This window comes from Schistocerca nitens, chromosome 3 (genome assembly GCF_023898315.1).
Source record: "Schistocerca nitens isolate TAMUIC-IGC-003100 chromosome 3, iqSchNite1.1, whole genome shotgun sequence".
Taxonomy (NCBI): domain Eukaryota; kingdom Metazoa; phylum Arthropoda; class Insecta; order Orthoptera; family Acrididae; genus Schistocerca; species Schistocerca nitens.
In genome coordinates, this window is record NC_064616.1 from 283,535,156 (window position 1) to 283,557,643 (window position 22,488).

At 38.5% G+C, this 22,488-nt stretch overlaps 1 protein-coding gene across 1 annotated transcript in view; it reads left to right on the plus strand.

Moving 5' to 3' along the window:
- The window catches only part of LOC126248251 (WASH complex subunit 1-like), an 85,065-nt gene extending 76,239 nt beyond the window's left edge, over positions 1-8,826 (plus strand). Inside the window, exon 9 of the mRNA XM_049949101.1 lies at positions 7,845-8,826. Coding sequence (XP_049805058.1) covers positions 7,845-7,979 — 135 coding nt within the window. The 3' untranslated portion in view covers positions 7,980-8,826. The remainder of the gene's footprint in view (positions 1-7,844) is intronic.
- The last annotated feature ends 13,662 nt before the right edge of the window (positions 8,827-22,488 follow it).

The following is a 22,488-nucleotide window of genomic DNA, read 5'->3' on the forward strand; positions in this document are numbered from 1 at the left end:
CGAACCATATCCTATATAAAGATTAATGATACAGGAGGAGAAGATGGTTCAAGAGTGTATTACCTTGATGAAACATGGGTCAGTTAGAATCATTCCAGGAAAATCTGCTGGGAAATGAGTGATGGTACTGACGGTTTTAAAGTTCTGATAGGAATAAGTTCTTGGATAATTATTCTGCCTGCTGACTCTTGTTCTGCTTTTGTTTCTGAAGATACTCTTGTATTTACATGTAAGAAAAACAGTGACTACCATTCAGAAATGAACACTGTCAATTTTGTGAGGCGATTCACAATTCTTGTCACACCTTGCTACCTTGCTTTGAAGTCGGTCATTGCCAGTTATAATTCAACTGTTACAGAGAAAACACCAAGTACAAACACTAGAAAATCAGATATTTTCCACGGCTTGAAGATAAAAATATTAAGCTCAGTATAATACAGACTCATACCAATCTCCTGCAGCTCGTTAATTTATACAAGTCATGTGACAGAATGTAAAAACTTCAATTCTTTGCATGTGAATGGGGGTCACGCAGTTTTGCATTTACCCACGTGTCACTGTCTGCGTAGTCCCATAGAAAGGGTTTTAAGGCTATGTGGGAGAAATAAACCAAACATTCAAGATAACATATACTGAATTGCTTGTGCATGAGGCAACAGACAACATACTAACTGTAGCATGGGCACAGTCTGTGCGCCATGCTGAAAAGCTTCCGAAAGAAGAAACTTGACAGTGAAGATGGATATAAGCCTTGAACCTATCGTCGTAAGTTTACAATCAGATAGTCCAGAAATCCTCAAATAGAAGTGACGATGGTGTTACGGTGTAGACTTAACAAAGTAATAATATTTCTTAGTTTTAAAGATTTGTGGTTTAAAAAATGTGTTTGTCAACATATCAGTTGCATACATAATAATGAGAACTTCCTAGCCTTTTTGATTAGGACTTCGTATCTTTTTAATTATGCAGACTATAATGTTCATCATATTGCCCAAGGAGGAGTTAAGTTTCTCCCACCATGTTGTATGCTCTAATAACACACGAGAATGCAGTTGGATAAATTCATCAGAAGTCCGATATTTCCACATGTAAACCTCTGTCATTTTCAAGGTACGAACTGGATAAGGCTCTAAAATGACAGTAACTGTTACTTGTCGAGATATCGGTGGTTTTCAATGTTATCAGTCAGCATTCTCTTGTGTTATTCGCAGCTGTTGGTTAATTGTTTGCTTGTTCAATGGATCATAAATGCGATCTGTCACTGTAATGTCGAACGCATTTGTTTACACTCATAATGCCCATTAACAGCGAAAAATATTACAACTTACTGGCCATTTTTATGATAGTCTTTTACATTAGTTTTTCTACCACTAATTCTTTTTTACACGCAGTGATTACACGTAACTATAGCTAAACACATCCACACACACACCTACACATTTTTAAAAGTTCTATTGAGTAGAAACAGTTGTCAAGCAAAAAACATGATTTCGGTTTGTGCTTGAAGATAATTTTGTTGTGTATTAAATTTTTACTTACAATGCAATTAAAATTGCAATAAATGATAATTATTGCAAGCAGTTTCAATGACCTTGTCATTAGACAATTGTCATTTTGAGAGAAATTCTACTTCACATCTTCACAAAGCTGTGTCAGCTGTTCTCGCCTCCTGACGTCACGCAGAGTAAATCTGTGGAACAGTGGACGCAACCTTGTCAAAAGATTAATTAATATTTCTCTCATGACAATTGATGGAAATTGGTTTTAATATTTATTATTCCCTTCATAGACTTGAACATCTAATATATACAATGTATATACATTACACAATGTACCGTAGGCAAACGAGCCTGACTGTTGTCCGCAGCAGCACAGTTCGACAATGTGAGCTTGTTTGCCCACTTTCTGCTGCCACGTATGCACAGTTCTTATCCCCCCCCCCCCCACACACACACACTTCCTTCCCGCTCCTCCTCTATGCGCAGAAGGGCCATCCTAGGTGGTGATGCGGGCTTTAGTTGGAGGTGACTTTAGCCTACCAAGTATAGACTGGGACGTCTATGGGTTTATTGCGGGGATATAGATAGACAAGTCTTGCAAAGTTATTTTGAACACAGTTTTCCGAAAGTTATCATGAGCAGCCAGTTCAACAGCCCACATGCAATGTAAATACTTCAGATTTATGTAGCTACAAACAGACCTGACCTAATTGGTATCAGTATAGGTAAAGGAACAAGTGACCATGATGTCATCATAGTGACATTGGTTACTAAAGGTAATACATCAATCAAGAAGGCTAGGAGAGTATTTCTGCTAGAAAGGTAGACAGACTGTTGTTAGCATATCAATTAGGCAGTGAATTGACATCATTTAATTCCAGTACAATGTACGTACAGGAATTATGGGCAAAGTTTAAATAAATCATAAATCATACACTGGAGAAGTATGTGCCGCCGAGTAAGTGGATTAAGAACGGAAAAGATCCACTGTGGTTTAACAACAAAATTCGAAAAATGCTGAGGGAGCAAATGCTGTTTCACTCTCAATTCAAAGGAAAACCCGCAAATGATGACAGGCAGAGGTTGATAGAAATCTGTAAGTCTGTAAAAAGATCAATGCTTGAAGCTTATGACTACCACCATCATACCTTAGCAGTAAATCTTACCGAGAACCTGAGAAAATTCTGGTCCTATGAAAAATTGCTAAGTGGGAGTAAGGTTTTCGTCCAGTCATTTGTTGACTAGTCTGGTGTGGCAGTAAGTTATAAATTTTTTCATTTAAGAAATCATACAAACAGTCTGCATTTGACTATCACACAGACTCCTATATGGAGAATAACCATCACTGGTATAGAGAAATAACTGAAAGTTGAAAGCAAATGAGTCATCAGGTCCTGGTGGAATCCCAATTCGGTTTTACAAAGAGTACTCTACAGCACTGGTCCCTTACTTAGCTTGCATTTATTGTGAATCTATCACCCAGTGCAGTGTCCCAAGTAACAGGGAAAAAGTGCAGGTGACTAACATATATAATAAGGGCAAAAGAACAGACCTGCAAAATTGTAGACCAATACCTTTACATAGGTTTGCTGCAGAATCCTTTAACATATTCTCAGTTCTAATATCTTAAATTTCCTCGAGAGGGAAAAGCTACTGTCCACAAGGTTTTAGAAAGCATTGCTTGCGCGAAACTGTTTGCCCTTTTCTCACACAAGATCTGGCGAACCATGGATGAAGGGCAACAGGCGGATTCCATATTCTTAGATTTTTGTAAAGCATTTGACATAGTGTCACACTGCCGGCGGTTAATGAAGGTACAAGCATAAAGAATGGGTTCCCAGGTATGTGAGTGGCTCAAAGACTTCTTAAGTAGCAGAATCCAGTGTATTGCCCTTGATGGCAAGTGTTCACTGGAGACAAGGGTATCGTCAGGAATGACCCAGAGAAATGTTGTAGGACTGCTGTTATTTTCTGTATACATAAATGATCTGGCAGACAGGGTAAGCAGTAGTCTGTGGCTTTTTTACTGATGATGCTGAGGTTTATGGGAAGGTATCTGTAGAAAAATGTAAGTTAATGCAGATGAGTAGGGGGGACAAAAACCATAATGTTAGAGTGCAGCATTGGTAGTATGCTGCTCGACACATTCATGTCGATTAAATATCTAGGCATAATGTTGCAAAGCAATATGAAATGGAAGGAGCATGTAGGGATTGTAGTAGGGAAGGCAAGTTGTTGACTTTGGTTTATCAGGAGAATCTTAGGAAAGTGTGATTCATTTGTAAAGGAGACCACATATTGGACATTAGTGCGATCCATTGTTGAATACTGTTAGTGTTTAGGATCTACACCAGGTTGGATTGAAGGAAGACATCTAAGCAATTCAGAGGCAGGCTGCCAGACTTGTTACTGGTAGATTCAAACATCACACAAATGTTAGAGATGCTTTGGGAACTCGAACAGGAATTGCTGGAGGGAAGACAACGTTCCTTTCGCAGAGTGCTGTTGAGAAAATTTAGAGAACCTGTATTCAAGGCTGACTGCAGAATGATTCTATTGCCGCCAGTGGACATTTCCCTTAAGGAACATGAAGATAAGATTAGAGAGATTACGGCTCGTATGGAGGCATACAGTCTGTCTTTCTTCCCTTGCTCTGTTTGTAAATGGAACAGGAAAGGTAATGACTGATAGTTGTACAGCGTACCATCTGCCACACATCATACAGTGGCTTGCAGAGTATGTATGTAGATGTAGAAAACCTTACTACGTATGAACTGCTACTATCGTAATACCGCTGCCGTCCTGCTGCTGCTCTTCCTCCTCCTCCTCCTGCTGCTGCTGCTGCTGCTGCTCCTGCTCCTCGTACTACTACTACCACTACTACTACTACTACGAAGTTGAAGCCTTGGCAACATAAACTGCCCGACAAGACAGTGAAACATCCAGAAGATATGGTTGAAAGTCAGTGTAGCTTCGTACACATACACACTCACAGCTGCTATGTAAATGATTAGAGTCGCAATTCTCTGTGACAGGTAGAACAGCCACTATAGTGGATTAGTGTTGTCCATGTTTAGTGCTGTTACCAGGCCTGGGAGGGTATATGAGGGGCAAGGACTGTGTCATATTTTACGTAATCACTGTGAAGGACACAGAGATGCTGTGCACTTATGGATGACAGCTACTAAGACCCAACAGACATTGAAAAGTACCTTATTATGGGTCTCCATTTGGCTGGCTGGTCAAATCGTGCAATATCCAGATTTTTGGGGCATTTGGTTGTGACAGTGGCTCAATCTTGGACTGCATGGGAATGCAAGGGCAGGCATAGGAATGCGAGGGCAGGCATACTCGTCGTCAATGTTCCGGTCGACCAAGTCTGACCACCACAATGGGGGATCACCATATTGTGCACCAAGTACATAATAACCCTATTGCATCTGCACTTGCCTTCTGAGAACAAATAATTAACTCCCTGAAATATTCAGTCTCATCTTGCACCACTGTTCAGAGATTAGTAGTAGTTTGAAAAAGGAATTACTGACCCATGCATAGGCTACCATTAACATCACTATACAAATGGCGGCATTTGGGTTGGTGTCGCGAGGTGGGAAGTATGGACTGCAGACAATCATCATCATTTAGTATGGTAGCAGCTGGGGAGAAGTCCCATTCTTCCAATGTTTTGGAGGTGCACAACAATGTTACTCCTGGCATAATGGTGTGGGGAGCCATCAGGTATGACTCAGGTCATGGCTGGTAGTGATTCGAGAAAGTATGATGGCAAAGCAGTGCATAACGCCACAGACATTCTGCATCCTCATGTGTTACCTGTCGTGCGAGAGTAACTTACTTGGTGCCACTTCTCAACAGCGCAGGACTCATGAGTGCATCTCAGTGAACTGTCTGTGTGATGTTGAGGTATTCCTATGCAAGATCCCTACCTCTGTCCCCACCAGAAAATGTCAGAGACCAGCTCAGATGTCAACTTCGTGCCAAAGCCAGTATATCAAGGACCAGTTACACTGTTTTTGTGAGGCAGTGTATTGTAACAATGTCAACAGCCTTAAGCATTATTATAATTTACGTTATATGTTAATTACAGTGAAAAAAGGTTAATATATAAAATGTCACATGTGATACAGAGGTCAGCAGAGCACAAAGACATTTTTTAAACAACAAATCTTTTGCAAAATGTAGAGACTGAGTGTCAAATTCCACATTATGAGAACCTTTAACAAAGAATATTATAATATGCAAATTGATGCTTAATTATTTTAATTACAACCATTTACAAAGGGTAAATGCTGATGTTATATTACTTGGTACAACCAATCATGTTAAACATTATTTTCTACTGAACTGATTCCAATTTCAGTAATTAGTCATGACATTACACAATGTTTTTCTAGAGTTTTCTATTCATTAACTTTAGAAAAGTGAACCAATTTCTTTTTGGAGTAGGAATTATTGTTTTAACAAAATGAGAATGTGCATAAAGTGAAAGTCCAAACTCAATACTGTGAATGAAATAGTATAACTTCAAACAATGGAAAATCCAGGATGGAATGTAACAATATTGTAGTAAAACTTATTTGCACGACGTTGTTACTCCAAATAGTGTTAGACAGAGAATAATAACTGTCAAAGAGCTAAACATAGATGTAAGTATAAGATAAAAAAATAAAAGATACAATGTCTTGAGTAATAAACTAAATATTGTGTATCATGATGATTTTTAAATCGCATTTTTTCCCCTGAAAATTTATGCCAATGCACCAAAGATAGCCAAGAACTGCTTCTGAATGAAGTCAATGACAGAAAACTTGTTAAAATCAAATCAATATTTGAAAACTGAAACAGTACTAGACTGATAGCTTGCACAATAAAGTATTGTGTGGATAGCATTTGGAGAAGATCAAAGGCAAAAAGATAATGAAAAGACATGTTACTGGCAGACCAACAGACCCCTAAAGAAGGAAACTGAAGTACTGGTTTTTGCTATTCAAGAACAAGCCATCAGAAGTCATCCTATCAAAGCCAGAATTGAGAAATAAGCAGAAGACCAAAAGTGCAGCCTCTCCAAAGAGGCTGAGGAAATGACCACAGCTTGAGCTGTTGCAAAAAACTGCTCAGACTGATTACAAGCAGAACAACTATGCTGCGGCACAAATGATCCACTGGAAATTCTGCCAAAATTACCATCTGCCAATGGCAAAGAACTGGTGAAACAATAAGCCAGAAACAGTTGTCAATAACAAACATGCAAAACTATTGTGGGACTTGAGACAGACACAGACAGAATGCTGGAACACAGTATGCCATTGATCAAAATTGTGGAGAAAAAGAAAGGCTGGGTTATTGACATTCCCATCCGAGGTGAATGAAGAATCGACGAGAAACAACTGGAAATTTAGCAGATACACGGACGTGAAAAATCAAACTACAGCAGAATTATGCTGGTATAAACTGGTGAAAATGGTTCCAATGGTTCTTGGCACACTGGGAACAGTGCCACAAATCTTGATTCTTGAAAAGTATCTGCATTGATAAAATTGCCACTTTATTGAGATATGCATGAATTGTCCACAGATACATCATGTGTTGCTAGGTGCTTGGGAAGTGTCTCACTAGTGATGAAATACAAAGTCCAGTGGAATGATCCTAGTTGCTGTGTTTACTGTTAAGAAATATAGCCAAAGGTCAAACAAATTAAAACAAGAAATAATGTGAAAAATGAAGTGATGTGCCACAATGGAAAAAAGTTTGGAAATTAATACTTCTAACCAAACTGCATTGCGTAGTCAGATAATGTATATGCTCACGGTGCCAAGCATATCTACAGAACAACTATAGAATTCACAGAGATGACTGCATGAAAGTTTGTGTCATATAGTATGCTACAGTGTCTAGTCATTGATATTTTACCAGCTGACAATCATTGGCATAAAAATGAATAGTAGAAGAGAAAGTGGTTTTATCAAAACAGAATATAAATACAGGATTACCTCTATCCTAGCCAATTCCACACTGTCATAAATGAAAAAAATTAGCCTGATTTCAGCTGATGTTTTTGAGAATTTTTTGACAGTTCACTCAGCATTACTGTTGAAACCTTCTTCCAGTAAGATGGTTTGAAGTTATCAGTGTTTTCATTTCTTGAATGTTATCTTAGCATAGTGCCTTAGAATCAATGCAGCTTTTTTTCCTCTTCTATTAAGTTTCCAAAAAAAATGAAAAAATTAAAGGTCATTTATGTAAACTGTTTGAAGAAGAAGCAACGAGGGGTTCTTGTTGTTGTCATTGTCTTATGAATTTAATCTTGAATGTATGTTTTTTGTTTAGGGAATATCTGGAGCAAAAACAGATTCCCCAGCAGCAGGTGTGATGAGTAGGGTTTCTGCAATGATCCCACCTCCAGAAGCAATACCTGATGCGGCATCAGGAAGTGCAGATTACAATGATGATGATTGGGACTAACTGAAATTTGCATGTAAAAAGCTATAAATCTGTAAATGCTATTTATTACCTAAATTAGATTAAGTTAAATTTACATTTTGAAGATTTATGGAGATATTTAGCAAAATTGTGAAAAATTTATATTTATTGAGTTTGAAATTATTTGTTTCATGTAATCATTGGAAGAAGCTTTATTAAATAGGTTATAGAGTCAAAATATTTACAGTATTTTTTATATATAGATCATGTTAATTTATGATATGTGCATTGTAATATAGCAATTGTTATCCAAATTAAGGAAAGTTACGTTTTTTTGGTTAAAATACCAAGTTGAATTTATACATGATCCAGTTGAATGATGGTGTTGTTAGTCTAAGGAGTGAAGATGGTGGTGATCAGTGTTAATTTGAAATGTTCTTTATATGTGAAAATTTTTTTGACTGTTTTCAATGTGACAATGAACAAAACTTATGTATTGGAATTTGGGTTGTTTGATGTATGTGCTTGCTTATACAAGCAGTGATGTCCTATTTGTGAAGGAGAATGGTTTGTTCAGTTTCTGTTAGATGCTGGACTACTTTCCTTAATTTGAAAGTCAAGCAAGGTTCATGGAACCTATTTTTGAAATAAAGCTAACTCTGCTGCTGCTCTTAGGAGCTCTGAAAATGAAAATAATCACCTTGCTAAGTGTCTAAGAAAGATAGCTTGGGGAGTAGACAGAGCATAAATCTCCCAGGCATTAGTCAGATATACTACTGATCTGATTTGTATTGTCCACCGAGAACATCATACATGAAACTGTTGGATTTTTGGCACTATAATGGATTTTTCAATCTCAATAAACTTCACCAACAGCTGTATACTTTAAGATATTTTATTTTATTCTGAAAGCAACCAGTTTCAGCAATTCATTTTGCTATCTTCAGGCCCTATCCACTTTTATCCAAATAAACGAACGTATCAAATATCTCCATAAAACAATGGGTATCGTGAATTCAGATCGTTTTACAAATGCTTCATACGAAGATGTTACAGCATCTTTTTATGGCACTATACGATAAGTTCGCTTATATGGATAAAAGTATATGGGGCCTGGGGCCCTATTCTGTATTGTTCATACCGATTGGGGCAGTAGATTAGTCTCGATAGTGGTATCATTTTCGGTTTTTTATTAGAATTTCGTATTCAGTGAGCTTTTGAGAGTTGTTACCTAATGGTCCTCCCGCCAATTTTTCAACACAACTGTACCGAGAGGTTTAAGGTTTTGGTATGGCCCTGTTGTTCAGTTGTGTGGTTTATTTACACCTATAATTTGTTATTTTAAACATATTCAGTGGCATTAGCATTGGATTTAGTGATTGTGTTACTAAAGAATCACCACAGCATGAGTCTGGATGGAAAGTGAGTTGAGAAGGCTATTTCCTTTGTTAGAAATATGGTTAGGTTACATTGTTACTGTGAATGATTACAGTGTCAAAAAAAAAGTTTTCGGTCAATATCCTCTCAAAATACCTGTTACTTTTATGCAATTAAGAGTTTAAAGATCATTAAATATCAAGACATCGGATCTGCTTACGTATATTACATGAGTGTTAGCTGAAATTACTAGTGACTTCGCGTACTCTTTTCCGCAAATGGTTTACTTATTAACTTTCAAAACACGTTTAAAACTTTTAAGTAACAATGCAAAGCAATTTTGTGAAGTCTGACAGAGGAAACCTTCCAAAATTTTCTGCATTTACAGCTTATGCCCACATCAGTCTGCAATGAAGTCAACCTGAATTTCTCTTGAATGGAATTACATAAAATGAAGCGCCGACAGTATGCGAGTCATAGTAGCGAAGTTGGTAAGATGTGAACTGCCATGGCACAGGGCGTAGGTTCGTATACTAATGCATGTGAAAATTTTTTTTGCTCTACGTGTTTGCAACACCTTGTCAGACTTCGTTAATCATCAAAGTTAAGCATTTTTCTGAAATATTTGTTGCAATTTACACATATGAGCATGCTTTCTCTTTAACTAGTATCCCCCATTTCGTGACTTCCAAACGTTTAAGAAATGAAAGATGAAATTACTGTGTGTGAAACAACTGACAGTGACATTTATACTACTACTTGTCACAAATAGTTCACCTTTTTCCAGAATACGTAGCGATTTTCGAGAATGTGGCCAGATAGGAATCGAAGAGCACAAAGTAAATTACAGCGAATGAAACTAGCAGTAATCGTCTTTATACTCTAGCTTGTCACAAGTATTTATCTGCGATCGAATCCTTAACAACAGTAGACAGAGATGATAGTTCCCGCCACAGTATTTTCAGACTATACCACCATATATGAAACATTTTGATTCATCAGATGCATGTTATAAACTACAACGAACTTCTATAGCTGCACTCGCCACACACTCTCGAAAAGGCGATTTTTTAAATTTTGTTTTTGTGAACCAAATCGTTGATGAGTCATTTAGGGAAGTAGGCTACTTCCTCATTTGGTTCTGTAGGAGGTGAGCTACAACCACATTCTGTGCATCTTCTTATTCTTTGACACTCTCTTAAACAATTTTTTGGGTTCGTGGAGATGTGTTCTGTCTATGCTACTAATTGAAGGTAGTTTATTTCCATACATGTTTCGCTTCTTTTATTTGTGAAGCATTATCACGAATAAAGGAAGCAAAACGTGTATGGCAATAAACAAACTGCCTTCAATTAGTTGCATAGACGGAACATATCTCTATGAATTTTTAAGCAACTAAGGAACAATGAAAAACAGAAAAAATGACAAATTTTTTGTGTGTTTCTACAGATGTATTTGAACATTGTGGTACTACACTCCATTCCTAACTCATATTCCAAAACGTAAAATCCAAAACAGATGTTGATGTGAATGACAATAAAATGACATAATGTGACATTTATGACAGTTTCCAGGACATGGTCAATATTCTGTAGTTTTCCTGCATTCATGGAAGCCTGTGGTCAGCGAAATTTGTACAGTATTAAATACTCTAACCACACTTTTCGGTACTGTGAAGAATGGCACGCCTGTGTCAGCTGCTGGCCACTTCGAGTTTGTGCTGCTGTGTGCATGCGCGGATCTGAGGCAGATTGCTTTTCATTGGTTGGTGCAAGGATAAATGGCATTTCGGTTCACTAGGACCATTCGGCATTGCTTTTGAAATGCTTACTGAATAATGTCGGGGCTCTGTTTCGAAAACGAGACCGTTCGGCGCACTCGCGTACTGAATTGATCAGCAAAATGATGGAAAGATGTAGAGTAAGACCCCTGGCCGTGATGGACCAACAGAGATAATGGAATTTGGTTAACATACACAATATCTATACAGACAGTTTTGCATTGGCAACAATAGCAATAGTTGCTGTACTATTGGTGACAACTCAAAATTATATGTAGTACCAGATCCACAACTCATGTCTCTCTCTCTCTCTCTCTCTCTCTCTCTCTCTCTCTCTCTCTTTCTTTGTGTGTGTGTGTGTGTGTGTGTGTGTGTGTGTGTGTGTGTGTGTTGAGAGAGAGAGAGAGAGAGAGTCAGTCTTGGTGGAATGGAAATAATTTAAGAAGCAAAGCTAAATCCTTTTTCAAAGCTATAGAGTGAGTTGTTACCTGTACACCTTAAATTATTTACATATCTGAAGGGTATATTGCTACCATTATCCATGCAAGCTGTGATAAATGAATTTAATGACTATTAGAATAAATCACATCACTCTCAACACATGAAATAATACACAAAGTCTCAAGATTGGTAGAGGAGATACAAACAATTATGAGACAACATATGTTTTACAAACGTGTAAACTGCCTACTGTGAAAAATTATTTCTAATTCTGGTGGTGGTTCCTCCACAAAACATGTGCTTGAATGGCTGTTCAGCCTGAGCAGGTTTACACAATGGTAGGCAGCTGTGTCGGAGAAGGAGACATCATCAGGAATCACTGAGAGCTGATACAATGCACTGTTAAGACACAACTGGGACTCTAATCTACACCATTTCACAGTCAAGTGGTGAACAATGGCAGTTGGAGCAGCTGGAAGTGGAGAGGTTATGCACAAGACAAGCATCACATGTTAATACTTTGGCAACCAAGTCCTTGCATAATTCGAGCCACAACGCTGAGTTCAAGTGGATGCATTTCATATGAGAACATTGTACGGATGTCTCACTACATGTCCTTTGACAGGCACTGCCTATTGTTGTCAGTTTCTAGGATCATTTCGAAAGAAATATTAGTGAATGGTTGACAAGGCAATATGTAATTGCATTGACATAATTTCATGTGTGACTCATTAGGTTTCACAGTTTGCTGTATTTCTGCTGCAGATAGGTCGCATTTGTTGAGTGACCAAGAAATTTTGTAAGCGCAAGATGAAGAACTTGCTCAATAAGTCATCTTGCACTTTTTTGGAAGGATAATTAGACTTTCTGTCATCATTTTAAATTTTTGATGCATCAAACAACTGAAGTAAATATGAAAAATAAATCTTGAAGCTTGGTCTTTTTTTAGTATGTATTACTCTTTAAGACATATTAATTACATATGTGCCAGTAACACTTTGAATAATGGCATAAATGGCTTGTCTTATTTTTTTGTTCTGCCCCCCCCCCCCCAAAAAAAAAAAAGTGGCTGGTCTTCAAAGTGTTAATGGCCTATTGAATGTTCCTGGAGAGAATAATGATCAGGACACAAACGAAGAAACATAAGCAGTAATGAATCGTGATAGCAGCTGTAAGGTTCCTCTTCATTGCTCAGTTTGATGGTAATTATTCATCTCATGGTTGATAATGGAATGTTTCATCATTAGTATTATTTGATGCTTGTTGATGTGGATTTCATTATTAAGCCTCGAGTGGGCGTGCCATTTTTCATAACACAAGCAGGTGTGCGGTGCACTTTGTACACATTTATAGAATAGCTTTCTTTACGTTACCAAGGTAAGTCATGTATGATCAAAATCACAGTTTAATCTTACTTTATTTAAACAATGAGAAAATAAGCTTGCATAATATTAGCTAAACCACTGTTTTATTAAACAATAATTAAATAAATCTTCACTATAACACACTGTTGCCAAGGACAGCAGCATTAAGCAGTGTAGTTGCATCAGATCCCAGATCCCAGCCAGTTGCTTATTCAATCACCATTACCTCGTAGACAACTACCTCAATGTGGGATTACGTTGCTAGTTCATAATTGGGGAATTTTTTTTTTTTTTTTTTTTTTGCACGGATCGTAAATTTTTTCTCACCTAGCTCACTTTGTATTTTATATTACTGCTGCTCACTTGGACGTATGATAACACAATTTATCGCTGTGTTACCTGAAGTAAATAATGAAGGAATAGGTATGGGTTTGCAGTTATGAAACAACAATGGAACCGTGCAAAATAACTTTATTTTTGGGTGGTGCACTTTATACACAGGTGCGCCCAGTCGAGGGTTAAGCACAATGGATGGATAGGCTACTGTTCGTTAATTATATCCTTTGTTGAGAGGTTTTATTGAATTATAGTAAACAAAATCATGTCACTTGATTTGAACAAAACTTCCATTTCCATGAATGCTTCATTCTTGCAGGACATTTGCTACTTGCAAATTACTGTTCAATATTCTTTCCAACATGTGACATATCAAATTCAGAACACTACTTGGCTTTTTTTCGATACTATTTCCGATCAAGTGTTTGTGCCCAACCACAATTATAGACTCCTTTTTAATTACCACTGTATCATGTACTCAAAAACAGAGAACCATAAAACTCGTTGAGCCATGTATTGTGTTGCGCTTCACAGAGGCTGTATTTGTTCTTATATGGATTGAGATGCTAGAATGGCATCATACACAGAATTCTTAAAATTTTTGTCCGTAGCTTCCTCATGTGAATGAAAAATCCAAGGCACCAAAGTCCAAACAATGCCATGATCGAAAACTCCCAAACTGTCCAAGAAAGATAACAAACTTTTAATAAAGTTCAGTTAACATTAACATTGTGGCATTTCTATAATATACTGGTGTGCAAAATTTAGGATGCAAATTACTTTCAGACGATATCATTCCCAACTAACATAACTCAATGAAACATGAACTATACATAGAAAGAACTGCTCCAGTATGTAATGAAAGTAACTGAAAGAAATGTGTAATGAGAGGAAGTGAAATGATGATTTATTATGGTCCCCTGGATATTACAAGAGGTAGAACATTGGTTGATAAGAGGGTGTTTGATGACCATACACAGCAATGCATGCTCTGTAGCATGCTTCCATGCTAACCGTAAGGTTGGTAACAAGTTCCATTCCTCCACCAGCACGGTTGACAATTGTTGGATGGTCACTAGTACATGTGGATGTGCAGCAATAGGTCTCCCCAATGCATCCCATACATGCTCTGTGAGAACTAAGTCAGTGAAAAGGGCAGGCCAGCCTATTCACCAAATGAAAAGAGCTGCTATTTGATGTGGTCACGCACTTTCATCCATAAAAATGAAGTCAAGGCCAAATGCACCCCTAAAAAGATGCACATCAGGAAGGAGTACAGCATCACAATACTGTTGAATGGCGAGCGTCCCATCTTCAAAGATTTGAAAGACAGCACTCACATGCAATGTAACATTTCCCTACACACCATAACACCTGGACCTCAAAAATGATGGTGTTTGACAATGCTCCTCGGTGAATTACATGTTCCCCCCTCTCACCGTGTAAAGGTACATCTAGCATTGTCAAATGTGATCATTTTGATGGTCTAGGTGGTATGGTGTAGGGAGGCATAATGTTGGAGGGGTGTACTGACCTCCAAATCCTTTAACATGGTACACTCATTGGTCATTGTTATTGTGATACTGTACTACTTCCCGATGCATATCTTCTCGGGGTTGCATTTAAACCTAACTTCTTTTTTTATGGACAACAGTGCATGGCGCATTGAACAAAACAATTGAAGGGGCTCTTGGAACCTGAGGATATTCGGCAAATGGACTGGCCTGCCCGTTCCTCTGACTAAGGCTAAGCGCAAATTGAGATGCATATAGCACGTGTGACGTGACACGACACTACAGTGCGCCGCGCACGTTCCACATATCACACTGGTCCAACGCATATTGCGACACACACACACAGACATATTTCGCACGTGCCGATTGGCGACACTGCGCTGACAGAACCAAAGCGCGTGCACCCTGTTATCTTTCTCAAATGATTTTACAGAAACTATTCACTGAAAATATTTGATTTTTGCCTTCCTTGTAGCATTATATGTCAGCTTCGTGGCGATGTGCCCATCATCTCACTAATGGTCATGCTTATTGTGATATACACATTTTAGCAAGATACTATGCAAAACTAAAAAAATGATGACTACCTGAAACCCTCAGCTGCCGACAGGTGTTGTTGATATACTTCCGATGTGGACAGCTGAAAATGTGTGCCCCGACCGGGACTCGAACCCGGGATCTCCTGCTTACATGGCAGACGCTCTATCCATCTGAGCCACCGAGGACACAGATGAATAGCGCGACTGCGGGGACTTATCCCTTGCACGCTCCCCGTGAGACTCACATTCCCAACTGTCCACAATTCTACATATGTAATGTACCTTATAGACATTTGCCCATCCACTCATTACTCGCGCACGCTTTGGCGATTCCCGTAAGAGTTTGGGCAACCTGTGCGCACTCGCACAGACGAAGGTCAATGGCTGGGTAGCCTTTAACTATATATATGAAGACAGTAACTGTTCTCGAAAGAACAGATACTGTTGATGACCGTGCAGCTTTTCCCTGGAATAAATGATGATTACCTGAAACCCTCAGCTGCCGACAGGTGTTGTTGATAAACTTCGATGTGGACAGCTGAAAATGTGTTCCAGGGAAAAGCTGCACGGTCATCAACAGTATCTGTTCTTTCGAGAACAGTTACTGTCTTCATGTAAAACTCAAAAAGTTTGCAATGAAAAATTGGGGTTGCTATGATTTTGCATTCAGTGCGTATTACACCATATGTTGCTGTGTATGAAATTTAGCTACCATATTGAATTTTTGTTTAGATTTGGGAGGAGGTCTCTATCTGCCTCTGATATCAAGAAAATGGATCCTATGTAGTGCATTCACTCCCGACCTCACGCCCATGGGAATGAAATAATCTTAAATCCCTCGTATCTCCTAAACTGCTTGAGATTTTGGCTGATAATGGCACACAAGGAGGAGAGTACTCTGCCAGTTCATAAAGACACTGGACTTTTTTACCTATGATGATATATCAGAAGTTGTAATTTCTATTTTATTTTTTTCATTCCAGTGACTAATTCTTTAAGAGTTATCGACAGCTAGTGAGATGAGAGTTTCCTAGTCTGAAAATAAACATGATATTTCTTCTCTTATGTTACCACAAACTGACACAATGATGTTTCTCATTAGCTATTGGGCGCTCTGGTCGCCAATTACTTGTTTAATGAGACACTCTGTTTCAGAATCCTGTCACAATAGCTGCTGCAAAGATGAGTTTGTGCAAATTATAGTGTTTTGGCAAAAGCAGTACTCTCAAACCTGTCAACAAGAGAAATGTGTCCGTTACTCATAAATTGTGATACTGCTTCGAATGAGAAAAGGTTAACGATTCACACAAAAATAAATTGCCAATTCGGTTGGAATTTTGGTTGAATCCCATAATCCATTGTATTTTTAACACTGAGCAACTGGAATGGAACCTTACCAAAGGGTTTTATTCCTTTTCTTCATCTGAGCAGTATTAAAGTAATGACAAGCGTACTCCTCCCACATGCCTGATGCTGGTTACTCACCTACGCCTTGCCAAACTAACAATGCGTGATTCGCGAATAAAATAGTAGTTGTTGATAAAAGTAAATGGTCAGTGTATCATCAGCAGCTGAGAATAATGCGTGTAGCAGGAATGGGGAAGCTAGCCAAGTGTGCTTTGTGAGAGGAAGAGTTCGCGTCGTTCGAAAAACATTGTCATGAAAGTAGATCTGCCTTTGTCAGCAATATATTTCAACAAAATAAATACATCAAATCACCACACACTTTCAGGATACTGATACCTGTGGAGTAATACTGACCACTGCTTCATTTGTGTAGCCTGTGGGGGCTTCTCGCCTGTTTCTAGCTTGCAGTGGAAATGTGATGTCCACATGTACGTAGTGTAATGTCTCTTATTAGACTCATATCCACATAATGATAGTGAAACTTATGTACTTCATATCTCGGACACTTTTTACCAGGAGCACAAAGGGGTCATACCTATGGAAATTATGTCTTTTTGTAACAGTCCCTAGGATACAAAAGCATAATAGGCAGCAAGTAAATAACCTTGTTTTACTTTCTTGCCTTGCTTCTAGATCACATGATTTTATAATAGTCCTTACTCCCTTATTTACTACCCTCACGATAAACCTTCTGTCCCTTCTTATGATCTGAAAATATTGTGAAGGCAGAAGATATACTTCCGGTGGTTAATGGCTCACCAGTTATTGAACTGTGCATTGTTCTTGACAAAAGAATAAATAAAACAAAAAAGTATACAGATAAATGTAACTGAAAACTATTATGAATTAACGGAAAGATACGGAGCGCTTAAATGGCGAAAAACATAACACTACTCAAAAACTCAGTATGCTGTAAGGCTGATTTTTCAGACGGGCAGTAATTCCACTGCCCATATGCGCTATGCCGAAGTGAGAATATGACAGGACTGCCTTCCCACTCCCCACATCACCCCTCCTGTGATGCTCGTGTGAGGCGTGGTGCGAGAAACTGTGCCACAACCACAATGCTGTGTGATCTGGCGCAGGCACGTGTCTCGTCCCTGTCGTGTTGTGACACAATTTGTACGGTCCCATTTGATCCTGTGAAGTTACTAAAACGTGTGCTGCACTGTGCCACATGCACTATACGTGTATCAGTTAGTGCCTAGCCTTAAATCCCATCAAGCACATGTGGGTTACATTGGGGAGATGTAATGCAGCACTTCCACATGCACTGATGACAATCACACAGTTGTGAACTGTGCTGGTGCAGAATTGAAATGCCCTACCACAAGAACTCCTTAGCAACCTTGTGGCCAGCATGGGAGCACACTGCAGAGCATGCACTGCCATCCATGGTGATCACATACTCTGTTAAGAACCACATATTTACATATTTTGCAATGTACAGGGGACCATCATGACTTGCAGTAACTTCAGTGTAATTATTGTCTTTGAATAAAAGTGTCATTTCTGTTTGTTTCATTGCTATTTCCTTCAGTTGCCTTCTCTGCTACACAGTAGCAGTTAAGGCTACTTTCACCCTTAAGTTTTGCTCACCAGTGTATGTTGCTTGCCTAATGTAAGTTTATCCAATCCAAGCGAGCAAGTGATATAATACGCTGTGGCATTTACAGAATTGAAATACTTCTTTTGTGGTGGATTGTGGAGAAATTATCATTTGCATCAGTCCTTTTCATGAGTGTCAGTCAATTTTAGTGTATGGATGGATGTGTCCAGTACTAGCAGTAAGCACTGCAGTATGTTCGTAATGTACCTAAGCATAATCTACCATTGTGTAAGGGTGAATGTGTCCAGTATTAACAGCACTGCATCACAGAATGTCAGCGAAGCCCTATCCACAATCAAATCTTGCGTACTAATAACAGCAGCAATCATAACAATTACCGAATAATAAACTTACTGTAGGATAGAGTAAAATGTAGATGAAAAGAACTAATAAAACTTAGCACAGCATCTTACTGTAGCATAAAGAAAATGATTAACTTGTTATCAATGGTAAGGACAACATTAACTGCGAACTTGAGTACATCCTATGAAAAATGGGCTGTTTGAAGCTGTTTACAATAGATATACTATAATTGTAATCTCACAAAAAATCGTAAACATACCCTAATAGGCTATCACAACACTTAATCATAGGTGTAAGTCTAAATAATTGCAATCATAGAAACAGACACAATTCTCCATAACCTGATTAAATGTATGAAAACTGAAAAATAATCATGTAGGATCTGCGAACTTTTCTACGAGTATTAAAAAAAATGTATCGTTTGAACAATATTAGCATAAACATCCTAAAATTATCTCACATTAAAAGTACTTGTTCACATGAAATAGGGAAAAAACACACACAAGTAATAAAAGCCTACAAAATATTTTACAATTTACAACTTTATATAGAGCACTTGTTCAACACACTGAGAAAACACTAATCACACTGAGTTCTGCTTTTAGTAAACCACAAATATTTTGGATGTAACCCACACATCACCAACAAAACTCCAGTGATCATTGAGGGTAAGATGGCGCAAAGCAGCAGGGGGCTGGTGTAGCACTGTGATATGTGCCCATACTCGAGGTACAGAGGGGATTTGGTAGCACCTTTGAACTGTGCTCTGGCAACAGCATGGCATCATGGATGTGAACAACTTCAGGTGAGGCATAAATGCAGGAGTACTCTTGCTGTGCAGGCAGTGGGGATGGCCTGTGGCCATCCCGATGCTTGCACTCCAGCAATACATAAGTGAGGCTATTTGAGCGCAGGAGGTAGTGATGAGTCAACCACAGAACATGAGTGTACCGACTCCGATGGTGCCAAGCTGACGTGTTTAGACAATATTCGATACATATAAATGAAACACACATGTGGTGCACACCTGCCACAAGGCTATCACTAATCTTAACTCTTGGCATGCATTCTTATACAAGAAGAGTCTATATGAGTGCTAGTCAGTTTTGGCCCTGACATCCACTAGCGGTGTTCCAGCTTTTGTGTGGGGCAGCAGGGATTTTAAAAACATTTTCATTAGGCTTTCATAAAGTATTAACAATGTATTTGGTAAGTAATTATTACATATTTTAACTTGCTGTAGCTCTGCTTTATAAATTTTATAAGGGAAAGTTACTTCCCTGCTTTACAAATCACCATTATGGTACTGTGGAACCAACCAGCTTTTAGAAAATTTTACTAGCAACGGGGATCCAAAAGTGGGCAGGTAAAAAAAGGTTGATTACCCATGGCCTATATGGCACAACACTTTTATTTTTTTATATTTTATGAAGCTACCTGAGCCAGACTATTCACATGGAAATGAACACATTAGGGTCAAACAAAAAGAAATGAGCTGGAGACTGAAAAATAAAAACTACCGAACAGATCCAAATGCCACTGCTTCATAGAAGAAGGTGTGTTCCCAATAAGAATGCTGAGACCACCTCACCACTAGAGGGACATGGGTGCACATCCATGTGATGACAGAGTGAGCATGTGCACATGTTGATCATCCACTGCACTCAGTAATGCTGAAATTAGAGACATAGGGGCCTTAAAAGAAGACCAATGGGGTGTAGTGTGTTTCTTCACAGGGGAAGGAGTGCGAGGAATGGAAATTCATAGAAGAATGGCAGAAGTGTACGAAGAGCACTGAATGTTTGTTGCAAATCCAATGCACAATCAGCACTCTGGGGCAATGGCTGCTACTGTAACTCACCACTCTTCAATACTGAGGGCATCCACATGCTGGGCAATGGTAGGGTAATATGGTGGTTGTGGTCCAGATTGTCTCATCAGCCAATGACGTCCCCACCTTCCTTGAACTACTTGTGCCATGCCTTGACTCCTGCAGTGGATGAGTAGTGCTCTTTGTACACCTGTGCCACTCCTTGATGAATTTCCGTTTTACACACTCCTCCCACTGTCAGGAAATGCACTGCATACCTTTGCTCTTCTTCTGAAGCCTCCATTTCTCTGTTTACAGCTTGACTGAGTGCAGTGGATGGTTGATGGGTGCACATGCTCATTCTGTTGTCACATGGCTGTGTGTCCATGCCCCTCTAGGGGCAAGTTTCGGGCCTCAACATTCTTATAGGGACCGCATCTTCGTCTGTAGGCAATGGCATTGTGATCCGTACAGAGGTTTTTCATTTTACTGCCTCTGACTTGTTTCTTTTTGAAAGACCTTAGTAATATACACTACACACACATCAAAAGTTCTTGAATGTTCTTCTCGTTGCGACAAAGAAAGTCCAGCAAAGAAGCAATGGTAGAATCCAACAAATTCTGGATATTCTTCCAAACTTTTTATTATGTTGATACTGTATTCACCTTCTGTGGGTCAGATTCAATTCCTTTATGTGCAATCACATGTCCGAGAAATCTTATTTCTTTTTTTCCAAACTTGGACTTCGCCAATTTGACAGTGTTTCCAGTTCTCTTACACACATTGATGACACAACATATTCTGTCAAGATGTCCCTCCCACAATGCTGGAGCAATTAAAATATCATCTAATACCTGATAAAGTGCTCTCATAAAAGTGGCAACAATAATAAAATAAAATTCTCACAGTTCTATTTTACTTCATTCCTGAATGCATGGTATGGCCATACTCACACTCTGATCACTCAATAATTCCCACATCTAGAATTCTTTGAAGCTCTTTGTCAAAAGCAGGCTTCTTGGCTGATGGGACATCGTAAGATTTCATATGAAATGCTACATCAGGTTTTACTTTTAATCTGCAAACACATCCTGTTGTCAGTACAGGCTAGAAAGAAAATACATCTTGGTGGTAGTGCAATAAATGGCTCAACCCTTCATTTTGATGCTTGACAAGTTTGGTTAATTTATCTAATTTCACTTGAATATCTGCAGCAGCTTCATTCACTCACATCATCGCACAATTTCATGTCATCTTTATCTCTTCCTCCTTATTTTTCACGTAAACACACCCTTCTACTAAATCTAACTGCCAACATCTTTCTGTCATTCAGTATGTACTGAAAAGACTTCAAATGCTCAAAAATGGACTAACAAAAACTGGATGCTTGAAATATTCTCCCAAAATTCGATATTTCAACTGGACTTGGTCTGTCATTGGCTTGATTCAGTTCTCAACTGTGGTTACAATTTATAGTCCATTTGGTGGAAGAATAGTCATCTTTACATGATCATTGAGCTTTTGAAATAATTTCTCTGTTACTGCATTCACTTCTGAAACAGAATCCAATAACATATCAACATCAGCTCTGCATAATTCTGGTGTAACATGCAGTTTCTCACCATTTATTGCTTTGTGTTTTTGCAACATAAACAGTAGGAGACTCCCTTTTGCATTCCAAAAAATACTGAATTAATTTGAAAAGATGAAACTACTTTCATGAAAGACACCTGCATACACACGTTGTGGCAGTTGCCGTTTCATTTCATTCACAAATCTGTACACAGCATCAGTTGTATTGTTTTTACAATGTTTCAAACATGGTTGAGAAATCCATTTCTGTGTTTGGGTTTGCTCAGCGTTGAAAAAATGTGGTATCTGTTTCACAAAAAGCAGTCCTGTAATTAATTCATGTGAACTGGATTGAATTCCTTTCTTTTCATATTCCTATGGCATTAAATATTTTCTACACTTTTATTTGCGTACTGTCTAATGCTGTATAGTGCACATTCATGATGATTTTATCTGTGATCCCATTTTTGGGATATACTACAATTGAATCATCTTCTAC